This window comes from Piliocolobus tephrosceles, chromosome 15, assembly GCF_002776525.5.
Source record: "Piliocolobus tephrosceles isolate RC106 chromosome 15, ASM277652v3, whole genome shotgun sequence".
Lineage (NCBI taxonomy): Eukaryota > Metazoa > Chordata > Mammalia > Primates > Cercopithecidae > Piliocolobus > Piliocolobus tephrosceles.
The window spans coordinates 95,782,799-95,799,347 of record NC_045448.1 but is presented as its reverse complement, the minus strand read 5'-3'; the positions used below and the strand labels follow the sequence as shown (position 1 = coordinate 95,799,347).

The 16,549-nt window shown below is 49.8% G+C and overlaps 1 protein-coding gene across 1 annotated transcript in view; it reads left to right on the top strand.

The window, feature by feature from the left end:
* Positions 1-888: 888 nt before the first annotated feature.
* The window catches only part of SH3RF3 (SH3 domain containing ring finger 3), a 374,941-nt gene continuing 359,280 nt past the window's right edge, over positions 889-16,549 (top strand). Inside the window, exon 1 of the mRNA XM_023190396.3 lies at positions 889-2,830. Within this exon, the coding sequence (XP_023046164.2) occupies positions 2,258-2,830 (573 nt within the window). The 5' untranslated portion in view covers positions 889-2,257. The remainder of the gene's footprint in view (positions 2,831-16,549) is intronic.

The window sequence follows — 16,549 nt, the reverse complement described above, 5'->3', positions numbered from 1 at the left end:
AGAGAGAGAGAGAGAGAGAGAGAGAGAGAGAGAGAGAGAGAGAGAGAAACATCCTTTCATTCATTCTCCAACTATTTATTGAACACCTACTATATGCTAGGCACTGCCCTAGTCACTAAGGGTATTATAGTGGAAAAGATCTGTAGCTTACAGAGAGCTTACACTGTAATGGCATGTCAGCTTTATGTGTTAGTTCTGGGGATACAAAAATGAAAATTCAGCCCCAATGGCTTTACAAGTATGAATATCACTTTCCTCATTTGTAAAATGAGTTTAAAATAATTATCACAGGTTGGGCATGGTGGCTGGCGCCTGTACTCCCAGCACTTTGTGAGGACAAGGTTGGAGGATCTCTTGAGCCCAGGAGGTTGAGACTAGCCTAGGCAACAAAAGGAGACCCTGAAAATTTAAATTAAAAAAAATTTAAATTAAAAATTCAGCCGGGTGTAGTGGCGCACCTGTAGTTTCAACTATTCAGGAGGCTGAGGTGAGAGGATGCCTTGAGCCCAAGAGTTCGAGGCTGCAGTGAGCCGTGATCGCACCCTGCGCTCTAGCCTCCCTGATAGAACGAGATCCTGTCTAAAGCTATGTAAGTAAATATAAATAAATAAAATAATTATCTCGCAGAGCTGTTTAGAGGATTAAATAATATATAGCACGCTTTTGGCCTTTTAGCCTCAACAAATACTACTTTTTTCCTGAATAACAGAAAGATCATACAACTTCACAAACCATAAGGACAGGCTGGCCGGTAGGGGGGCCCTCCACGACTCTTCTGATGTTAGCCGTGGCTGAACACGCTGTGGAGCGTCCAGCCAGTCCTGGTTTGTGCTGGGCCCTGGACGGGAACGCAAAGCGGCCACGAGGGGGCAGCGCACGGCAGGGAATCTTCGCCGCCGACCCCAGCCCACCGCCAAACTTCCCTGCTGCTCTCGGTCCTCCCGTACGTACTTCCGTTGCTCTGACGCTCCCAGAAGCCGGGGCGTCGGGAAGGAGAGCGCGAATTTCCCCTCCTCTGCGCCTCCGTAGGAAAAAATTGGAGCGGGGTTCACGAGACTGCGCCGCAGCGGGAGCTGGAGTCCCCGGTACAGCACCGCCAAGGGTGCGGCGCGGGGCCGGGCGCCTGGCGCCAGGGTGCTGGTCGGCGGGCAGCGGCACCAACCTACGACCCGCGACTCCGGAGAGCCAAGGCTGCGCCGGGAGGAGTCGGCGCGGGCCCCGGGGTACCCGCTTCAACCGGAGCGCCTTCCCCTCCTGCCTTGAGGGACGTCCTCACACCTACAACCGAACGAAGCTCCGGGGCTGTCACTTCTGCACGCCGCTCGGAAAGGAGTCAGAACTGGGAGCGCTCCGGGGAGGATGCCCGGGCGTCGGCCGTGTCCCCAAGCTGCTCGCCGGCGCTGGCGAGGAAGGCAGTCGGGATAACGCCGCCCAAACTTTCCTTCGCAGCAGCGTTGGCAGGAAACGTCCCTCTCTGAGGCTCACGAAAAGCCGAAAAAGACTCGGAAGCCTGGAGGAGGCAGGGCCAAGCCTGCGCAGGAGGGGTTCCCTAGAGCCCTGGCGATGTCCTAGGGGACGAGGCTAATCGCCTGCGTGCGCGGCGTGCGCCCAGGCGAAGGGAGGTCCTGCAGGCGCGGCGCCTCCTTCCCTGCACCCCGCAGTGACCGTGACCTCCGCGCGCACCCCCGCGCACGTGCTCGCGGCCGAGGAAGAGAAACGGTCCGGCTAAACCCTGTGGAGAACAGCCACTTGAGAGCAGGCCAGGGGCGCATGGAGGTGCGGCGGGGGCGGTGCAGCTCACCAGCTGCGCAGGGGAGCGCGCACGCCGCGCCCCGGCCTCCCCGGGGACCTGGCCGGCCGCTGCCCGCACTTCCTGCCGCTGGTCTCGCAGGCGCGAGCCACCGCTTACAGCACAGAACCCGTTGAGCTTCGGGTCCGACAGCACCCCCGGCCCCCGCGCGGGGCGGACGCGCGGCGGGACAGGTGTAGCCGGCAGTCCCTGGCGCTGCGCGGAGGACTGGGCGGGCTTGGCTGGCAGGGAGTTAGCTCGCTGCGCGCGGAACTCAGGTCCCCGCCACGCAGGCCGGTCGGTGAGCCACTTCACACCGCCACAGTCCTAGCCTCGGGCCAGCAGCCGGGGTGAAGAAAGTCACGGCGGAGCCCGGCTCCCTGGTCCTGATGCCTGCTGCCGGTGGCGGGCTCCACGCCGGCCCTGAGACCTAGGCAGCCGCGCGAGACCGCTGCGGGCGCCTCCCCCATGCTGCTCGGAGCGTCCTGGCTGTGCGCATCCAAGGCGGCCGCCGCTGCTGCGCAGAGCGAGGGCGACGAGGACAGGCCAGGCGAGCGGCGGCGGCGGCGGGCGGCGGCCACCGCCGCGGGGGCGGGCGAGGACATGGACGAGTCGTCGCTGCTGGACTTGCTGGAGTGCTCCGTGTGCCTGGAGCGTCTGGACACCACGGCTAAGGTGCTGCCATGCCAACACACTTTCTGCCGCCGCTGCCTGGAGAGCATCGTGTGCTCGCGCCACGAGCTGCGGTGCCCCGAGTGCCGCATCCTGGTGGGCTGCGGCGTGGACGAGCTGCCCGCCAACATATTGCTGGTGCGCCTGCTGGACGGCATCCGTCAGCGGCCCCGCGCGGGCACCAGCCCCGGCGGCAGCCCGCCCGCGCGTCCAGTCCCTGGCCAGAGTGCGGGCCCCACGCTCGCGGGCAGCGGGGGCGGCGCGACAGGCAGCGCCCCGGGTTCCCCGATTTTCCTCTCAGCAGCCGCAGGCAGCGCCACGGGTAGTCTGCGGGAGCTGGCGACCAGCAGGAGCGCGCCGGCGGCAAAGGTGGGTATCTTTCTCCGCGGAAGTGGCCACGGCACGTGGGAGTGTGTGGGTGCTTCGGCTGGGGGCAATGAGGTGCGGAGGAGACCAAGCGTGGCCCGGTGTTGGCCCACTCCACTGTTGCTCTTCCTCCAACTTCGCTTGCTCGGTGGCGGCATCCGGTCCCAGGGCACCTCGTCGCTTGTTCACGTGTGTCCCGTCCTCTGCGGTGTGGGCACGCCTTCCTGTCCCGCCGCTCACCCCGGATTCCTTGGCCGGACTTGTTATCCTGCCTCTTCAACTTAGCATCACCCTTGCATCTCCCTAGAAACGGGGACCTTCTTCCTCTGGATCCCCAGACACTCACTCTGCACACTGGGCCTGCCGGGAGAAAAGTTAGAGCTTAACGTTTCTGACAGGGCTCTGATGGCTGCATTGGGAAGCCGGCGGGCCTCCTGCCTGCGGTCTGGCTAAGGAGGGGAGGGCAGAAGGCAGAGTGGGACTGGGGTTTGGAAGAATGCTGATGACAAACTCCTTCTAGTAGTCTGGAAGGAGTTAATTTGGAGGCCCCAGGAGCCTTTTGACCCAGCCCTTTTTGGACTTGGCAGTGTCTGACCAGAAGCCAAGGTCTTCTCCTGGGCTCCCAGGCAGGGTTGCATTCCCATGGGTTATTTATTTTTATTATTATTATTTTTGGTACAACCGCATTTTAGGGCCTTCACTGCTTCTGTTTTAGGCGAAAGACCTTCTCTGGATGGCTTCGGTGATTTGGTTTTAAAAGCGTCTTACAGCTTGTCTTTACACACCCTTGCCACCTTGTGAACTGTCATCAGGGAAGAGGGCATGGGATACTGGTTTAAGTGGGAAAAAAAGGACCTGGGTTTTGTTAATTTCTTTAAAAGGAGAAAAGCACTTAAATGTTAAAAAAAAAAAAAAAGTCGTCTATTGGAATAATAATTTGCTTTAGAAACGCAACTTTATTCCTCTACTTTTGACTATTTAAGGAGTTGGTGATGCCTAGTCCTTCCACTATGTGTAATCCTGAAATGCTGGGAACGTTCTAGCACCTGGTTTAGGCAGTACTGCCAATCTCTAAGGTTAAGGTGGGAATTGAACAATGAGATCACTTGGACACAGGAAGGGGAGCATCACCCACCGGGGCCTATTTTGGGGAGGGGACAGGAGGGAGGGATAGCATTAGGAGATATACCTAGTGTAAATGACGAGTTAATGGGTACAGCACACTGACATGGCACATGTATATGTATGTAACAAACCTGCACGTTGTGCACATGTACCCTAGAACTTAAAGTATAATAATAAAAAAAAAAGTAAAAAAAAAAAAAAAGGAACTTAAACTCTTGGATGTTGAGCTGGAGTTAAATGCCATTCTTTGCTGCAATGGGCTTTTTTTCGTATGGATCAGGAAGAATGGCGACAGGGGTAGTCACTGGGGGTCACCTGGGGGCGCTGCCTGCTGAAGGGGAATTTTTTTCTTTGGTTTTAATTGTGATTAAATCCAGCTAAATGCTTGCGTTAGAAATTTTCAAACTTCTCCTTCCTAGCCTTGTTGCTGTTTTTGTTCTAAGGTATTTGTAATTAAATATCTTTATTTGCTGAATAGGCGGGTTACCCTCTTCTGTTCCGATATATGGTATTTGGAGCCCTGCTTCTGGTAAAACGCTGGGACATTCTGATGACCATCTCTTTACAGATGTCCTCCTAGTTTATCTTGGGGGACTTGTGTTTGACCAGGAGGTTAGGAGGTAACCTCTGAAATGTAACAGGCTGAAGCTTTGATGCCACTCTGGGAATTCTGTGGCATTTGTAGTACCTTTTAGAACTTATCAAAGGGGTTGAAGATTGGAACTTTTTAGTAGTAACATTTAGTAGTAGCAGGAAATTGATGTTTTACTTACCATATTTTGAGACCCTTGGTTGACTTTCCTTATGGGTGCATAGTCATGTTCATGACTTTTTGTGTTTGGGATGTTTCTGGATGTTGTTTAATAGATGAGCACTTATTTAACTTATAACCAGGAGTCCTGCATGCTGTACTCACACTACACTAGTACTATACTACCATGTTGGGATAACAGCATTAGGTCCAACACATGCTTCAGGGGTGGGAAGGATTATAATAGTGTATCGGGCATTGGGCAACCCTATACCTTTGATTGACAAAGATTTCAGCTGAAAATTACTTTAGGTACTTTACTGTCCGTTGGAATTGCTTGACTCCTCCCAGGAAAGTTGAATGCTGGGTGTTGTTACATGTTGTTTAATAGAGGGACACTTACTTAACTAATGTGCCATGATAGCAGGTAACTATAAATATGACAGTCCCATCATTTCCCAATTAGAAGCTCCTCACATCTTCTTTTGGGTCAATTAGGATATGTATACATTTTTAGGTATGTAGGTAAGTATTTGGGTAGCTTATTTTATTAATTTTGTTACAGTTAGACCTTGTGACAACGTTATTTTCAAAAAAGTTTTAGTTTCTATTTGGTTTTACTGGCCGGGCACGAAACAGTGTTTTCTTGAACTCTTTACCTGCGTCTTTTTCATCGGCTTTGGTGATCGCCAGAGTACTTGGAGTCCACTGACGTGGTTAGCAGAACCTCTCTCAGTTGTGCTTTCACCTGAGCCATTTGAGATAAAGCGCTTTTTTGGAGTCAGTTAACGCTGCTGCCCTGGAAATCATATACCCAGTGACGAGTACCCATAGCCTTGGATCCGGACTTGGTGTTTTTATATGCCTGTTGGCAAATACTGTATGTGTGTTGCTTCTTTGTTACTTCTTAAAATGACCTTTAAACAGTTCTGTTTTAATGGTACTATCCAACCCTCGCAGTTGCTAATGTATGCTAAATTTCTCAGGCCAACTTGTTTGTTTATTGTTTTGTTTTCACTATTTTGCAAGAAAACCCCTTTAACATCCCAAGCTAGCATCAATCAAATTGTTTCAGTGCAGTGGGAGTCTTGCTAAAAGGGTTTTGTGGTTCCACATTGACTAATTCAAAGCATGCTTTTTTTTTTTTTTGTATTTTTTTTTTTTTTTTGTATTTTTTTTTTAGTAGAGAAGGGGTTTCACCGTGTTCGCCAGGATGGTCTCGATCTCCTGACCTCGTGATCCGCCCATCTCGGCCTCCCAAAGTGCTGGGATTACAGGCTTGAGCCACCACGCCCGGCCTGAGCATGCTTTTTAATGTAAGTGATTTCATAAGGACTGGAATATAAGACAATTCCTTTTTTTTTTTTGAATTTTTAAAAAAAATCCTTGACTTACATTTGAGCCTATACAGAACATCTTCTGCAGTTGTTCTAGTTCTGTGCTAGGCACTATTATAGGTGAACAGTGTTCAGTTCACCTAGACTGTGCTAGGCACTATTATAGGTGAACAAGACTGGCTTGGGCTTTCTTGATGGAGCTGACATTAGGGGTAGTGGATACAAGCTGTCTGCCCAGCTCTCAGAAGGTACCCGTGGGCACTGGCTGTGTCACTCCAGAATTCTGTGAGGGTTATAAGGAAGGACATTGTCACAAATTAAAGAACTCTAGAAAGCTTAGGCAGTGCCTTTGATGATGTAAAAGTAGGCATTAGAGCCTAATTAGTTTATCTGCATTTTGTATCTTGAGGTACAGTGGTATATGTTCACATTGGGTCTGTTTGAAAGTCTCTTTTGTGTCTCTTTGACAATGTGACTGGGACTTAATGGAAAAAATATTTTCAGTTGGAGAATCATAAAATTGTATATGTTAAATATTTTATTTTATAAGCACACACGTATGATTCTTCTACCATTTTTTGAGTACAGGGCTGAGGACCTTTCTTTCAGTTCCAGATTGTCTTTTTAGCTGAAACCACGGTCACCTTTTATGATTTTCTATTTGTTTCTTTCAAGTAGCGTGAAGACTAAGACTTTCAAAGGATTCTGTGTAGAGCATCTTTTAGATTTTATATAGGTCCTCCCCAATAATGTTTGATGTTCTCATTTACACCTGATTTGACCATTTTATCAGTGTTTGAGTCTTTCCTACATGGTCATCTTGATTTGATTTCCCAAGGGGCTTTTTTTTTTTTTTTGCGCTCAAACTTCTTCCCTTGCTACAGACTATTGAATTATGGTGCATATTTAGCATTTTAAGTACAAATTGCATTAGCATAGTTGGGAATAAGGACAACAGATCCCTGATAAGCACAGACCTCCCCAGGCAGGAGTGGCTGGCCCAGCCTTGCCAGGCTGTAGTCTCCGGTGGGTGTGGGTGACTTTGGCTGTGTTACAGAGGATGTGGAATGTTGCTTAGTCCAGCTGGTCGGCTAGTGGAGGCCAGGATAGAGAGAGTGTCTGTGGTATCTGGAAGCTAGTTACCATGTCTTTGGCTCTCAACAGTTGAACTGCTTATATACCCGAGATTTTCTGTTGAACATTTACTAAGTACCTGCTGCGTGCTGGGCACTTTGACGTATATCACCTTATGGAAAGTTGACAATAATCCTGCCAAGTGGCTGGTATAATTATTATTTTGAGGCCCAGAGAGATATTTGGGCAAGTCAGAGAGCTAGGAAGTGATTGAGTTAGGATTCCGTTCCTCTGCCCTTCTGTCCAGTTTGGCTGGATGGTTGGGGTGTTGTCGTGGTTTGGTCTTGGATGTAATAAGGACTCCAGAGGAAAAGGCCAGCACTTGGGGGCCTCACAGAAAACCAGACAGCTCACAAGAGAGTAGACAAGTGGTTGATATGATAGCTGAGCTACAGCAAAGTCCTTTACATAAGGCCCCTGAGTGTGGGAACAGCAGTTTGTAGCCAGCGAGTGAATAATCTAAATTATTATTCATTGAGCACCCACTGGGACCAGGCGTGGATGAAGCCTCTGCTGTGGGCTAAGGGTTGAGCGGTGTTGAAGTGTGGCTCATCTGGCCCTTACTGCAACTTGGTGAGGTTGCTAGTTACATAGATAGGGAAATTAAGGCTCCAGAATTTCATTGCTGAGCGGTGCACAGTTAATAAGGGTGTTTCTTGGAAGATTAACTTTGGCCTTGGTTAGAGGAGTCCTCTTACTCTACCACAGGCTCAGCTTGTTAGTAGCAAGATTCTAAACATGAGCAACGGCCACCCCTTCCATTCACCGCGCCTCAGGGCTGCAGATGCTCTTCTGTGCAAGGCTGCTGTGTTCTAAACCCACAGAGTGTGCAGAGCGGCATGGCCACAGGAAGCAGCATCAAATCTGTTGTGGCTTTGGCCACAGGTGCCAGGCAGCTCTATTAATATGTAAGTGACATGAACAGGACATTAGTCTGAGTGGCCGAGCTGGCTAACCCAGCAGCTCTGCCCTCTCCTCACTGATCCACACTTGGTGTGTCCTTCTGCTCTGCTCCTGTGTTGGCTTCACTCTCATCCCTACCCTGTAGGTCTCAGATAGAGGCCGTGGCTTTAGGTGTCACAGTCCCATGACCACACCCAGTAGTGGAGACAGTAGGGTTTCTTCCCCTTGTACTTGGTCTCCAAGTCGGTGAGCAAACGGTGACCCAGCCCCAACCCCATGTTTCCCGTCACACTCTTGGGAACAGCGTTGCCTCCCAGGCTGGTATCTGAAGCCTGCACACAGGACTGCCTTTTCTCTTGAGGCAATGGCCTGCCACCTCCCCCAGGACACGTGGAAAGAGGGGAAGGACTGGTGGGAATCCCACTGAAGGTGGTTTTAATCCTGGCTTCCACACTTCCTCACCATGTGCCCTGGGCTAGCTTTCCTGAGACTTCTTATCAGTGAATTAGGGATGCTGTCTGCTTCTCTGGGCTAGCTTTCCTGAGACTTCAAATGGGCAAATGGGCTAGCTTTCCTGAGACTTCTTATCAGTGAATTAGGGATGCTGTCTGCTTCTCTGGGCTAGCTTTCCTGAGACTTCAAATGGGCAAATGGGCTAGCTTTCCTGAGACTTCTTATCAGTGAGTTAGTGAGTTAGGGATACTGTCTGCTTCTTTTTTTTTTTTTTTGAGATGGAGTCTTGCTGTGTTGCCCAGGCTGGAGTGCAGTGGCACAATCTCGGCTCACTGCAAGCTCCGCCTCCCGGGTTCACGCCATTCTCCTGCCTCAGCCTCCCCAGTAGCTGGGACTACAGGCAAGTGCCCCCACACTCGGCTAAATTTTTTGTATTTTTAGTAGAGACGGGGTTTCAACGTGTTAGCCAGGATGGTCTCTATCTCCTGACCTCGTGATCCACCCGCCTTGGCCTCCCAAAGTGCTGGGATTACAGGTGTGAGCCACCGCGCTTGGCCCTATCTGCTTCTTTGGATAAATAGGATGATGTACGTACAGTGCCTGGCACACATGATTGGCTGTCGTTTCAGTGCCTATTCCTAATACGACAATCTTAAAGTCTCTTATCAAGCGTGAGGCACACCTCAGAGTGCCTTCCTGGCTGCTGGTGGATTTGTGGTATTTAGTATTCTAAGTTAAGGATGTGTGTGTGTATATGTGTGGATGTGCATGGGTGTGTGTGTGTGTGTGTTGTGAGTCTGATACCACACTTTGCCTCTAGATTCAGTCAGCCCATGTTGTGCAAACTGGATTGTCAAGCATTACTGGGCATCTATGCTGAGTAGTTGCTTGAATCTGTTGGTTTCCTTTTTTAATTTGCTCCAAGTTTATCTTTATTATCAGAGGCAGTGTTCCTGATTCTTACAAACTTCATTAAAAGGGAAGAAATGTCTAAGCCATAATCTGCTTTAAAAAAACAGCAGGGGAGAATAATCCTGCTCAGTTGCTGATCCAGCCTGTTGGCAGGCTGTCCTGAAAATGAGCCCACCTCTGTCATCCGCAGGACACAATAGCTTGTCTACAGCTGCCTAGAATCAAGCTGCTTGCTGTGATTGAGCTGAGCAGAATTCTATCCAATTGTTTCTTCCTCCTGGCTTTTGAGAGCCTGCCTGCTTGCTGGAGCATGACAAATTTGGGGCTCAGTTTCGCAATTGTTTCTAGTGTGCATTTCAGTTCAATCTGTATTTAATCTCTATCTTTTACAGTTAACATGATCTTTTTTGAGGTGCATTAAAAAAACACACACATCAGCAAGCATTTGCTGGGGAAAATGCTCTTGATAGCACCAGTTGAAGAGGCCAAGGTCAATTTTTATCAGATTTGCCTTGCTTGGGAGATCTTCAGATTTGATGAATGTGAAATGCATGCTTGATGGGTATCCTATGGGAATTTTAATAGAACAGGGTGTCAAGCTAAAGGTATTGGCAACAGTGAATGGTTTACAGATCATGCAGGTACCCCGTAATGTGGGCCTCCCTTTTCCCATTGAGTGAAGCTGGAATGAAAAAGTATATAAAGTTGCAGCATGATTTGGATTCTGCCTTCTTTAGCCTCCCCGGCCCTTGATGGCTCTGCACATCCTTGGAGGGCATTTAGAGCTGCAGCTGTCCTTTGGGAGACCTGAAGGAGGATCGAGAAGAGTCGCCACTCTCTTGGGTAGCACGTGTTTACATTTTTTAACTGATAACAAACACGAAGATAGGATGGTGTTTGCATTTCCACTTAATGGAATGTGTGCATAAGGCTCACATGAATTTATGTGAGTTTAAATGAATTAGGATTGACCACAGGAATTCGGGTCAGGAGGAGACGTGAGAGAATTTAGAAGCATGCTTGCACCAGGCACCTGTAAACGTACTGGGGCCGGGCTCACTGAGAGCAAGACCTCACCAGAGAATCAGGGAGTTCCCAGGGAACTGTTTTTACCCTGGTTCAAGGAATGGGACGCTGATGCTTTTCTCTCCCTGGCTTCACTGCACACATATTTAAGCACCTGCTGTGTACCAGGCACCACAGTGGGCACTGGGGGCTCCAGGGACAGCAATTGCATTGGTCTCTATTTATAATGACATGTAATTTGTTTTCCATTTAGTTAGGTGATATGCTGCAGAGGAAAACATGTGTCTATATCTTTTTATTCTCTGTTTATCTGACAGGAATTTCTAATGAGGAAAGTGGCATTGGTGTGATTTGGGGCTTAGTGAGTTTGCAGTGGATTCTCACCTCTTTTCGTTCCTTCTTCCATAGTCTAGATTTGCCCAATGAGGACTTTGCACTTCTGCTTTCTGAATCTTGCTGACTTTGTGGTGGGGAGTGACGATGGTGAGTTGGGTCCATCCCACAGCCGGAGGCTGTCTGAGAGCAGCTTGGTGTTGTGGGCAGCACCTTTCAGAGAAGGGGTCTGCCGGTTGCTGGTTCTTGAGCAGATGCTCTGGCAGTGCCACATGCTCAGGAAACGAGAGAACTTGCATCTGCGGCTAGAACGATGGAGGTCAGGAGTGTCCAGCACATTTTCTGAAGCTTCTTTTGATTTTTGTTGGCCACCAAAGCACACCACCTTAGGTGAGAATTATTTGGATTTATCATTTAGGAACTAAGACACATTCATGGGTGACTGCATGCCGTTTGTTGCTCTAGGATGAACCCAGAGATACTGGAGAGAAAGAAGAAAGATGAGGGAGGCTTAGGCACGTTTCAGTAAATAGTTGCAGGTTAACTAATCTCATCAGACACCACCTGTCCTGATCAGCCGTTGTTTTTGGGTTTAGAGACTAATCGGTTAATCCTCCAAGCTTTGCCTGCCAGTGTTGCTGTTTGATTTGAAGGGTCAAGGAATCCTTCAGATGATTACTAAACACTTGGAGTGCTCACCCATGTGGGTTGAGGAAGTACTGCTGGGGCTGGGCCAGCTGAATCTCGGGCCAGGCCGTCTTCTGGACGTCTTGCCTGTGTGGAGTGCCTTTGCCCATAAATGCAATGGCAGACACGTACGTTTATTTCTCAGATAGAAATTTCTTTTCTTTTTCTTTTTATTTTTTGAGATGGAGTCTCGCTCTGTTACCCTAGCTGGAGTGCAGTGGCACAGTCTTGGCTTACTGCTACCTCCGCCTCCTGGGTTCAAGCGATTTTTCTGCCTCAGCCTCCCAAGTGGCTGGGACTACAGGCAAGCGCCACCACGCCCGGCTAATGCCCGGCTAATTTTTTTATATTTTTAGTAGAGATGGGGTTTCACCATATTGGCCAGGCTGGTCTCGAACTCCTGACCTTGTGATCCGCCCACCTTGGCCTCCCAGAGTGCTGGGATTACAGGCATGAGCCACTGTGCCTGGCTTCTCAGATAGAAATTTCTAAAAAATATGTAGGGAGAAAGTAATGGGGCTTTAGTTTTGCTGTGGGAAAAACAAAGGCTTGAGAGTTTAACTGTGAAAGAGTGGACAGTTGCTGCTGTTGCTGGGACTTCAAGGCTGTTTTAAAAATTAGCTTGATGCCGCATTTGCTGGCGAGGTGACAAGCAAATTTTGAGTAATATTCTGGACTTCATGTATTGTATTGAACTGGGTCTTTCAGAGAGGGCTCAGGGCAGCCCCTAGGCAGCCCACTGCTGGTGGTTCATTCTAGCCTTCCCCTTCATCTGCAGCGAGGAAGTGGGTCACTCTTCCTCTGGGTCTGCACACCCTTTCTGAAGACTGCAGCTGTAGGGGACACACAGAGTGAATGGTGGCCCAGGTGCTGGGGCTGTGGAGCTGTCACCATGGCCCTATGTGAGTGCTGCTCTTGAAGTCTGGCCCATAACGAGTGATGTTAGGAATTAATTCAGTCCACACATATGTGTTGACTACCCACCCTGTTGCAAACACTGTGTTAGGCACTGGGATATCCATTGGTCACAAAACCAGAAGTGATCCAGGCCTCTCTGCAACTGACCATTCAGAGGGCACTGTAAACAAATAGCCGATAGGTATCTCTTGACATGTGGTAATAAGAGACGTGAAGACAAGGGGCACAGCCTGGTGATGGCAGGGAACGTGGAGTCATGGGTCGTGTCTGTGGATTTAATTATGCAGCTTATTTTATTTATCAAAATGTATCCACATATTTACTTTTTTGTGGATAAGCCACTGGATTCCTTAACTCTTTATAGTCATATCCCAAATCTGCGTAACTTAAAAATTGCATCCTATTTTCTCTTCCCAAGCACAGCCAAAGGTAATTAAAACCAGATGTGTTTGCGTGAGATAATTCGTGCAGAGCATCAAGAATGTAGATGGTGCTAAATTAATGTCGCCTCAACAAAGATATCCAATGAGACTCACCTTTTTTTTTTATTAAGTACATGATGCCCATGGGTTAATTTTGTCACTAGCAGTCATTGTCCGGACCGAGTTTGTAGTCTAAACACGTGCAGTGGGAAAGGTGAATGCTCTCACACAGTCACTCTCCTAATAGAAAGACAGCCCTCTTGTATCCTGAGCAGCAGCCCTCTTGTGCCTTCTGTGGCTGAATTTGTGTTGTGGACTACAGCAGGGGGGAGGCTTCCAATGCTAGAAATCTGGGTTTTAAAAATTAATTTTAAAAATGTGATCTTTATGGAATTGGGAGTGTGTCTGCTGTCTCGATTTGGCAAACTAAGCTCTGACATGTGCACAGGAGGAGTTTTCCTGGATTTAAAGTCGTTGTCCCCAGTCAGATTCTGTGGTTAGGCCTCACAGCACGGAAGGGCACCTGCTGTGGGTCAGCAGCCCATTGACAATGGAGTTTAAGACTTGCAGTTTTTGAGCTTTTCAATCACCTGTTTGCCAAAGACCAGTGTGTCCATTGCTTGGCAGTTTGACATCTGGAGTTGTGTGGACAGGGGTCTACATCCAAAGGGCAGTGCCCCTGGGGCTTAATTTGTTCAGGTTTGTGTTCCTAGGCAGATGGAGGCTGTTCGTCTCAAATATAGCTGCTTTAAAGAAACAGAATGGTTTATTGATCAGAGGTAGTGACTCATGACATATTGAAACTGTGCCTACACAACTCACATGACAAGGCTGGGGTGAAGAGGACAGGTCTGCGGAACGCTTTCCACTTAGTCCTGGGAGGCCCCTTTTTCCTCTGTCCACCGTCCCCTCCAGCACCATCACTGTTGCTTCTTTTCTGAAGGCTGCATTGATGCACGTGGTTGGTGCATGTGGTCGATTGATGCACGTGATTGCGTGTGGTTGACGCACGTGTTTGGACTTCTCTCTCTCTGTTCCTGAGATCAGCTGCATCCAGCCATGGACCCTCTCTTTCGCTGGTTCTTTGCGAATCATAAATCTGCTTACAATGCCTTTACATACTGATGTTCGTTTTCTGTTTTTCCCAGACTTCAGCAATTTCTTGCTTTTTGAATTTATGGGAAATAAAATTTCTTTTCCCCCTTCTGCAAAAGGCCTGTGTGCTCTACACGTGGTTAATAGCCAGTCTGTGCGATGTGATTGATGTTAAAGGTAACATCTCCTCTGCGTCCCCAAACTGAATGCCCCGTCTTTGAGTATCAACACCTACACAGTCTGGCCCCAGGGGTATCGACTTTCCACTCGGTGCTATCGTTGCCGTAAACATCTTCATGGGCTGAGAAGCCCTTGCTTTCGTGACCCCCACCTTCCATCTGGGGCTGCTGTGAACTGGACATCCCTGAAGCACCCTGACAACCAGACCCCTGTTGGGTGGTCTCTGGCTGGTGTGAGCCATTTATATCAGCTGTGTTGAAGGGATCAGTGCTATGCTGGGATCCACCCTTGGTGACCCCATTTTAGTCGACTTTATCCAGGTGGACAGATGTAACCACACCCCCGGAGCCCAGGTTTCTGCGGATTCCTCTCTTTTGTCTCCCTTCTGTGCAGTTTCTGTCTCTGTTTTTATTTCTTTAGGCTGTTTTCAGTGACTCTTCCTCACTCTTCCCTTCTGTGGACTGTGCGCATTCCTGGCAACCACTGCTCTGTCAGCCTTTGTCGTTGCCACCGGCTGGGTTTCCAGAGGCAGCCTCTCATCTCTGCCTGGGTCTCTCTTCCTCCAACTTGCTTAGTGATGAGTGGGGCTCAGATCCTCACTCACAGGCTGCCCTCTGCACCGTGCCAAGCTCATGGGAGGGGCTCGAGACCTCTGCAGTCCCTGGGCACATGCCTGCCTTTCCCAGTGACCAGGTTCAGCCCAGAGCTGAGCCCACAGCTGCAGAGATCACCAGTCCCCAGGCTGACCGGTTCTTTACAGGTGTAGGCTGAAGCTCCAACCATTGCATCTTTCTCTATCATGAAATAGGATGTGAATTCAGGATGCAGGTCCCAGGAAGAACGATGACGCCTGGGGATAACAGTGCGTCTTGACAGAAGAGTTAGGACCCAACGCCAGCATCTCCCAGGGGAAAGCAAAATACTCATTTTCTAGACCCTAGAGAACATTAGTCCCCTGACAGTATCAACGGGAGGGGGTACTGGTTGGAGAAGGAGGTCAGGGTGATGGTTGTGTCCAGCTCAGCAAAGCCAGGTCCTCGCTTCCTGTCATCCATGGGACCCCCCTGGTGTGCCCAGTCTGCTGTCGGCTGCCCGCTTCTGCCACCCTCTGCAAGCTCCGCAGGCGGCAGGGCCCTTTCTATACTCACAGAAGTCTCAAGGAAACCTCCTCTGGTGCGTGGCCATCATTTCCTGACCCCCGCAGTCCTCTTCTGGGGTCCTTGAGTCTCCTGTTGGGGGGGGGGGTCTCAGGTATGTGCCTAGAATTTTTGTCGTAGCCCCTGGCCTGTCCCCTGGGCCCCACCCCGAGCCACCTACCGGGAGGAGGTCCCTGAGCCCCTGGAGAGCAGCAAGGGAATGCTTTCCACGGTCCAGTTCTCCCGGGCAGACTCTCGTGCCTTTGTGACTGGGCGAGCTGTGCGCTCCCAGTTCTTTGCCAGCTGCCCCACCTCCCTACCCACATTCCTTCCACTGGTGTTCTCAGGAATAGGTGTTTATGGTCTTAATTTTTTCTTAAAAATTCCCATGCATGTTATATTCTACTCCAAAATGTGCTTCTTCTGATTTTAATAGGACCCCTAAAGCACCCTATGGGGTTAGCTCCACAAACTTGAAATCAAATAAATGTCCTGTGACTTCTTCCCATTCCCTGGCCCCCAGCACCCACACAGACACCCAACTTGCAGGCACAATGGCTGAGAGTGAGGGAGGGGCTGCCTCCCGGGGTCCCCAGTTACAGCGGGGCACTCTGCTGTTCCCAGTGGCTGAGGGAGGAAGATTCTAGTCCTGTCACCAGAAGCCTCTCTGGGTTCTCTGGGGGCCGAACACCTCTGCTGGGCTGCACCTCGGAGCCCTCCATCCTGGAGTCATCTGTGAGGTCAGCTGAGCGGAGCATGGGCTGTCGGGCCAGGGTTTATTTTCTGATCGTTGGTGTCCTCTGGCTTCACTTGCCAAGGCATGGAGGATTATTGTTGAGTGACAGAAGTGCTCTAGGCTCGTCAGCATATGTGGGGAAAGGTGACTGTCATTGTGGGATGCTTTCACTCTCTAAACCTAAGTGGGAAATTTCTGCCAGGTTGAGGAATTGTCAAGGATGTCGACTTTCAAGGTGACAGTTGTCGTGCTGACAGATACAGCACACGGGTGGTAGTGGAGTGCTGGGGGCTTGGGGCTGGTGTCCTGGCTGCTGGCGTGTGATTTGGCACTAGAGATGAGGAAAGGGAAAGCGCCCCTGGGGTGCTGGCATTTCTGGTGGTGGCCCTGAGCCCAGGGAACCCAGTGTGGGGGACCTGCCATGGTGTCCACAAGGTGACCTCAGGAGGAACCTGGGAAACTGTTTTATATTAAAGTTTCTGTTTAATAGTCCTTTCTATTTATGTCAAGTGGTGCATATAGAAAAACTGTGGTAGTTGCGTGGAATTTCATTTGGAAACAAATTTAAATGAAA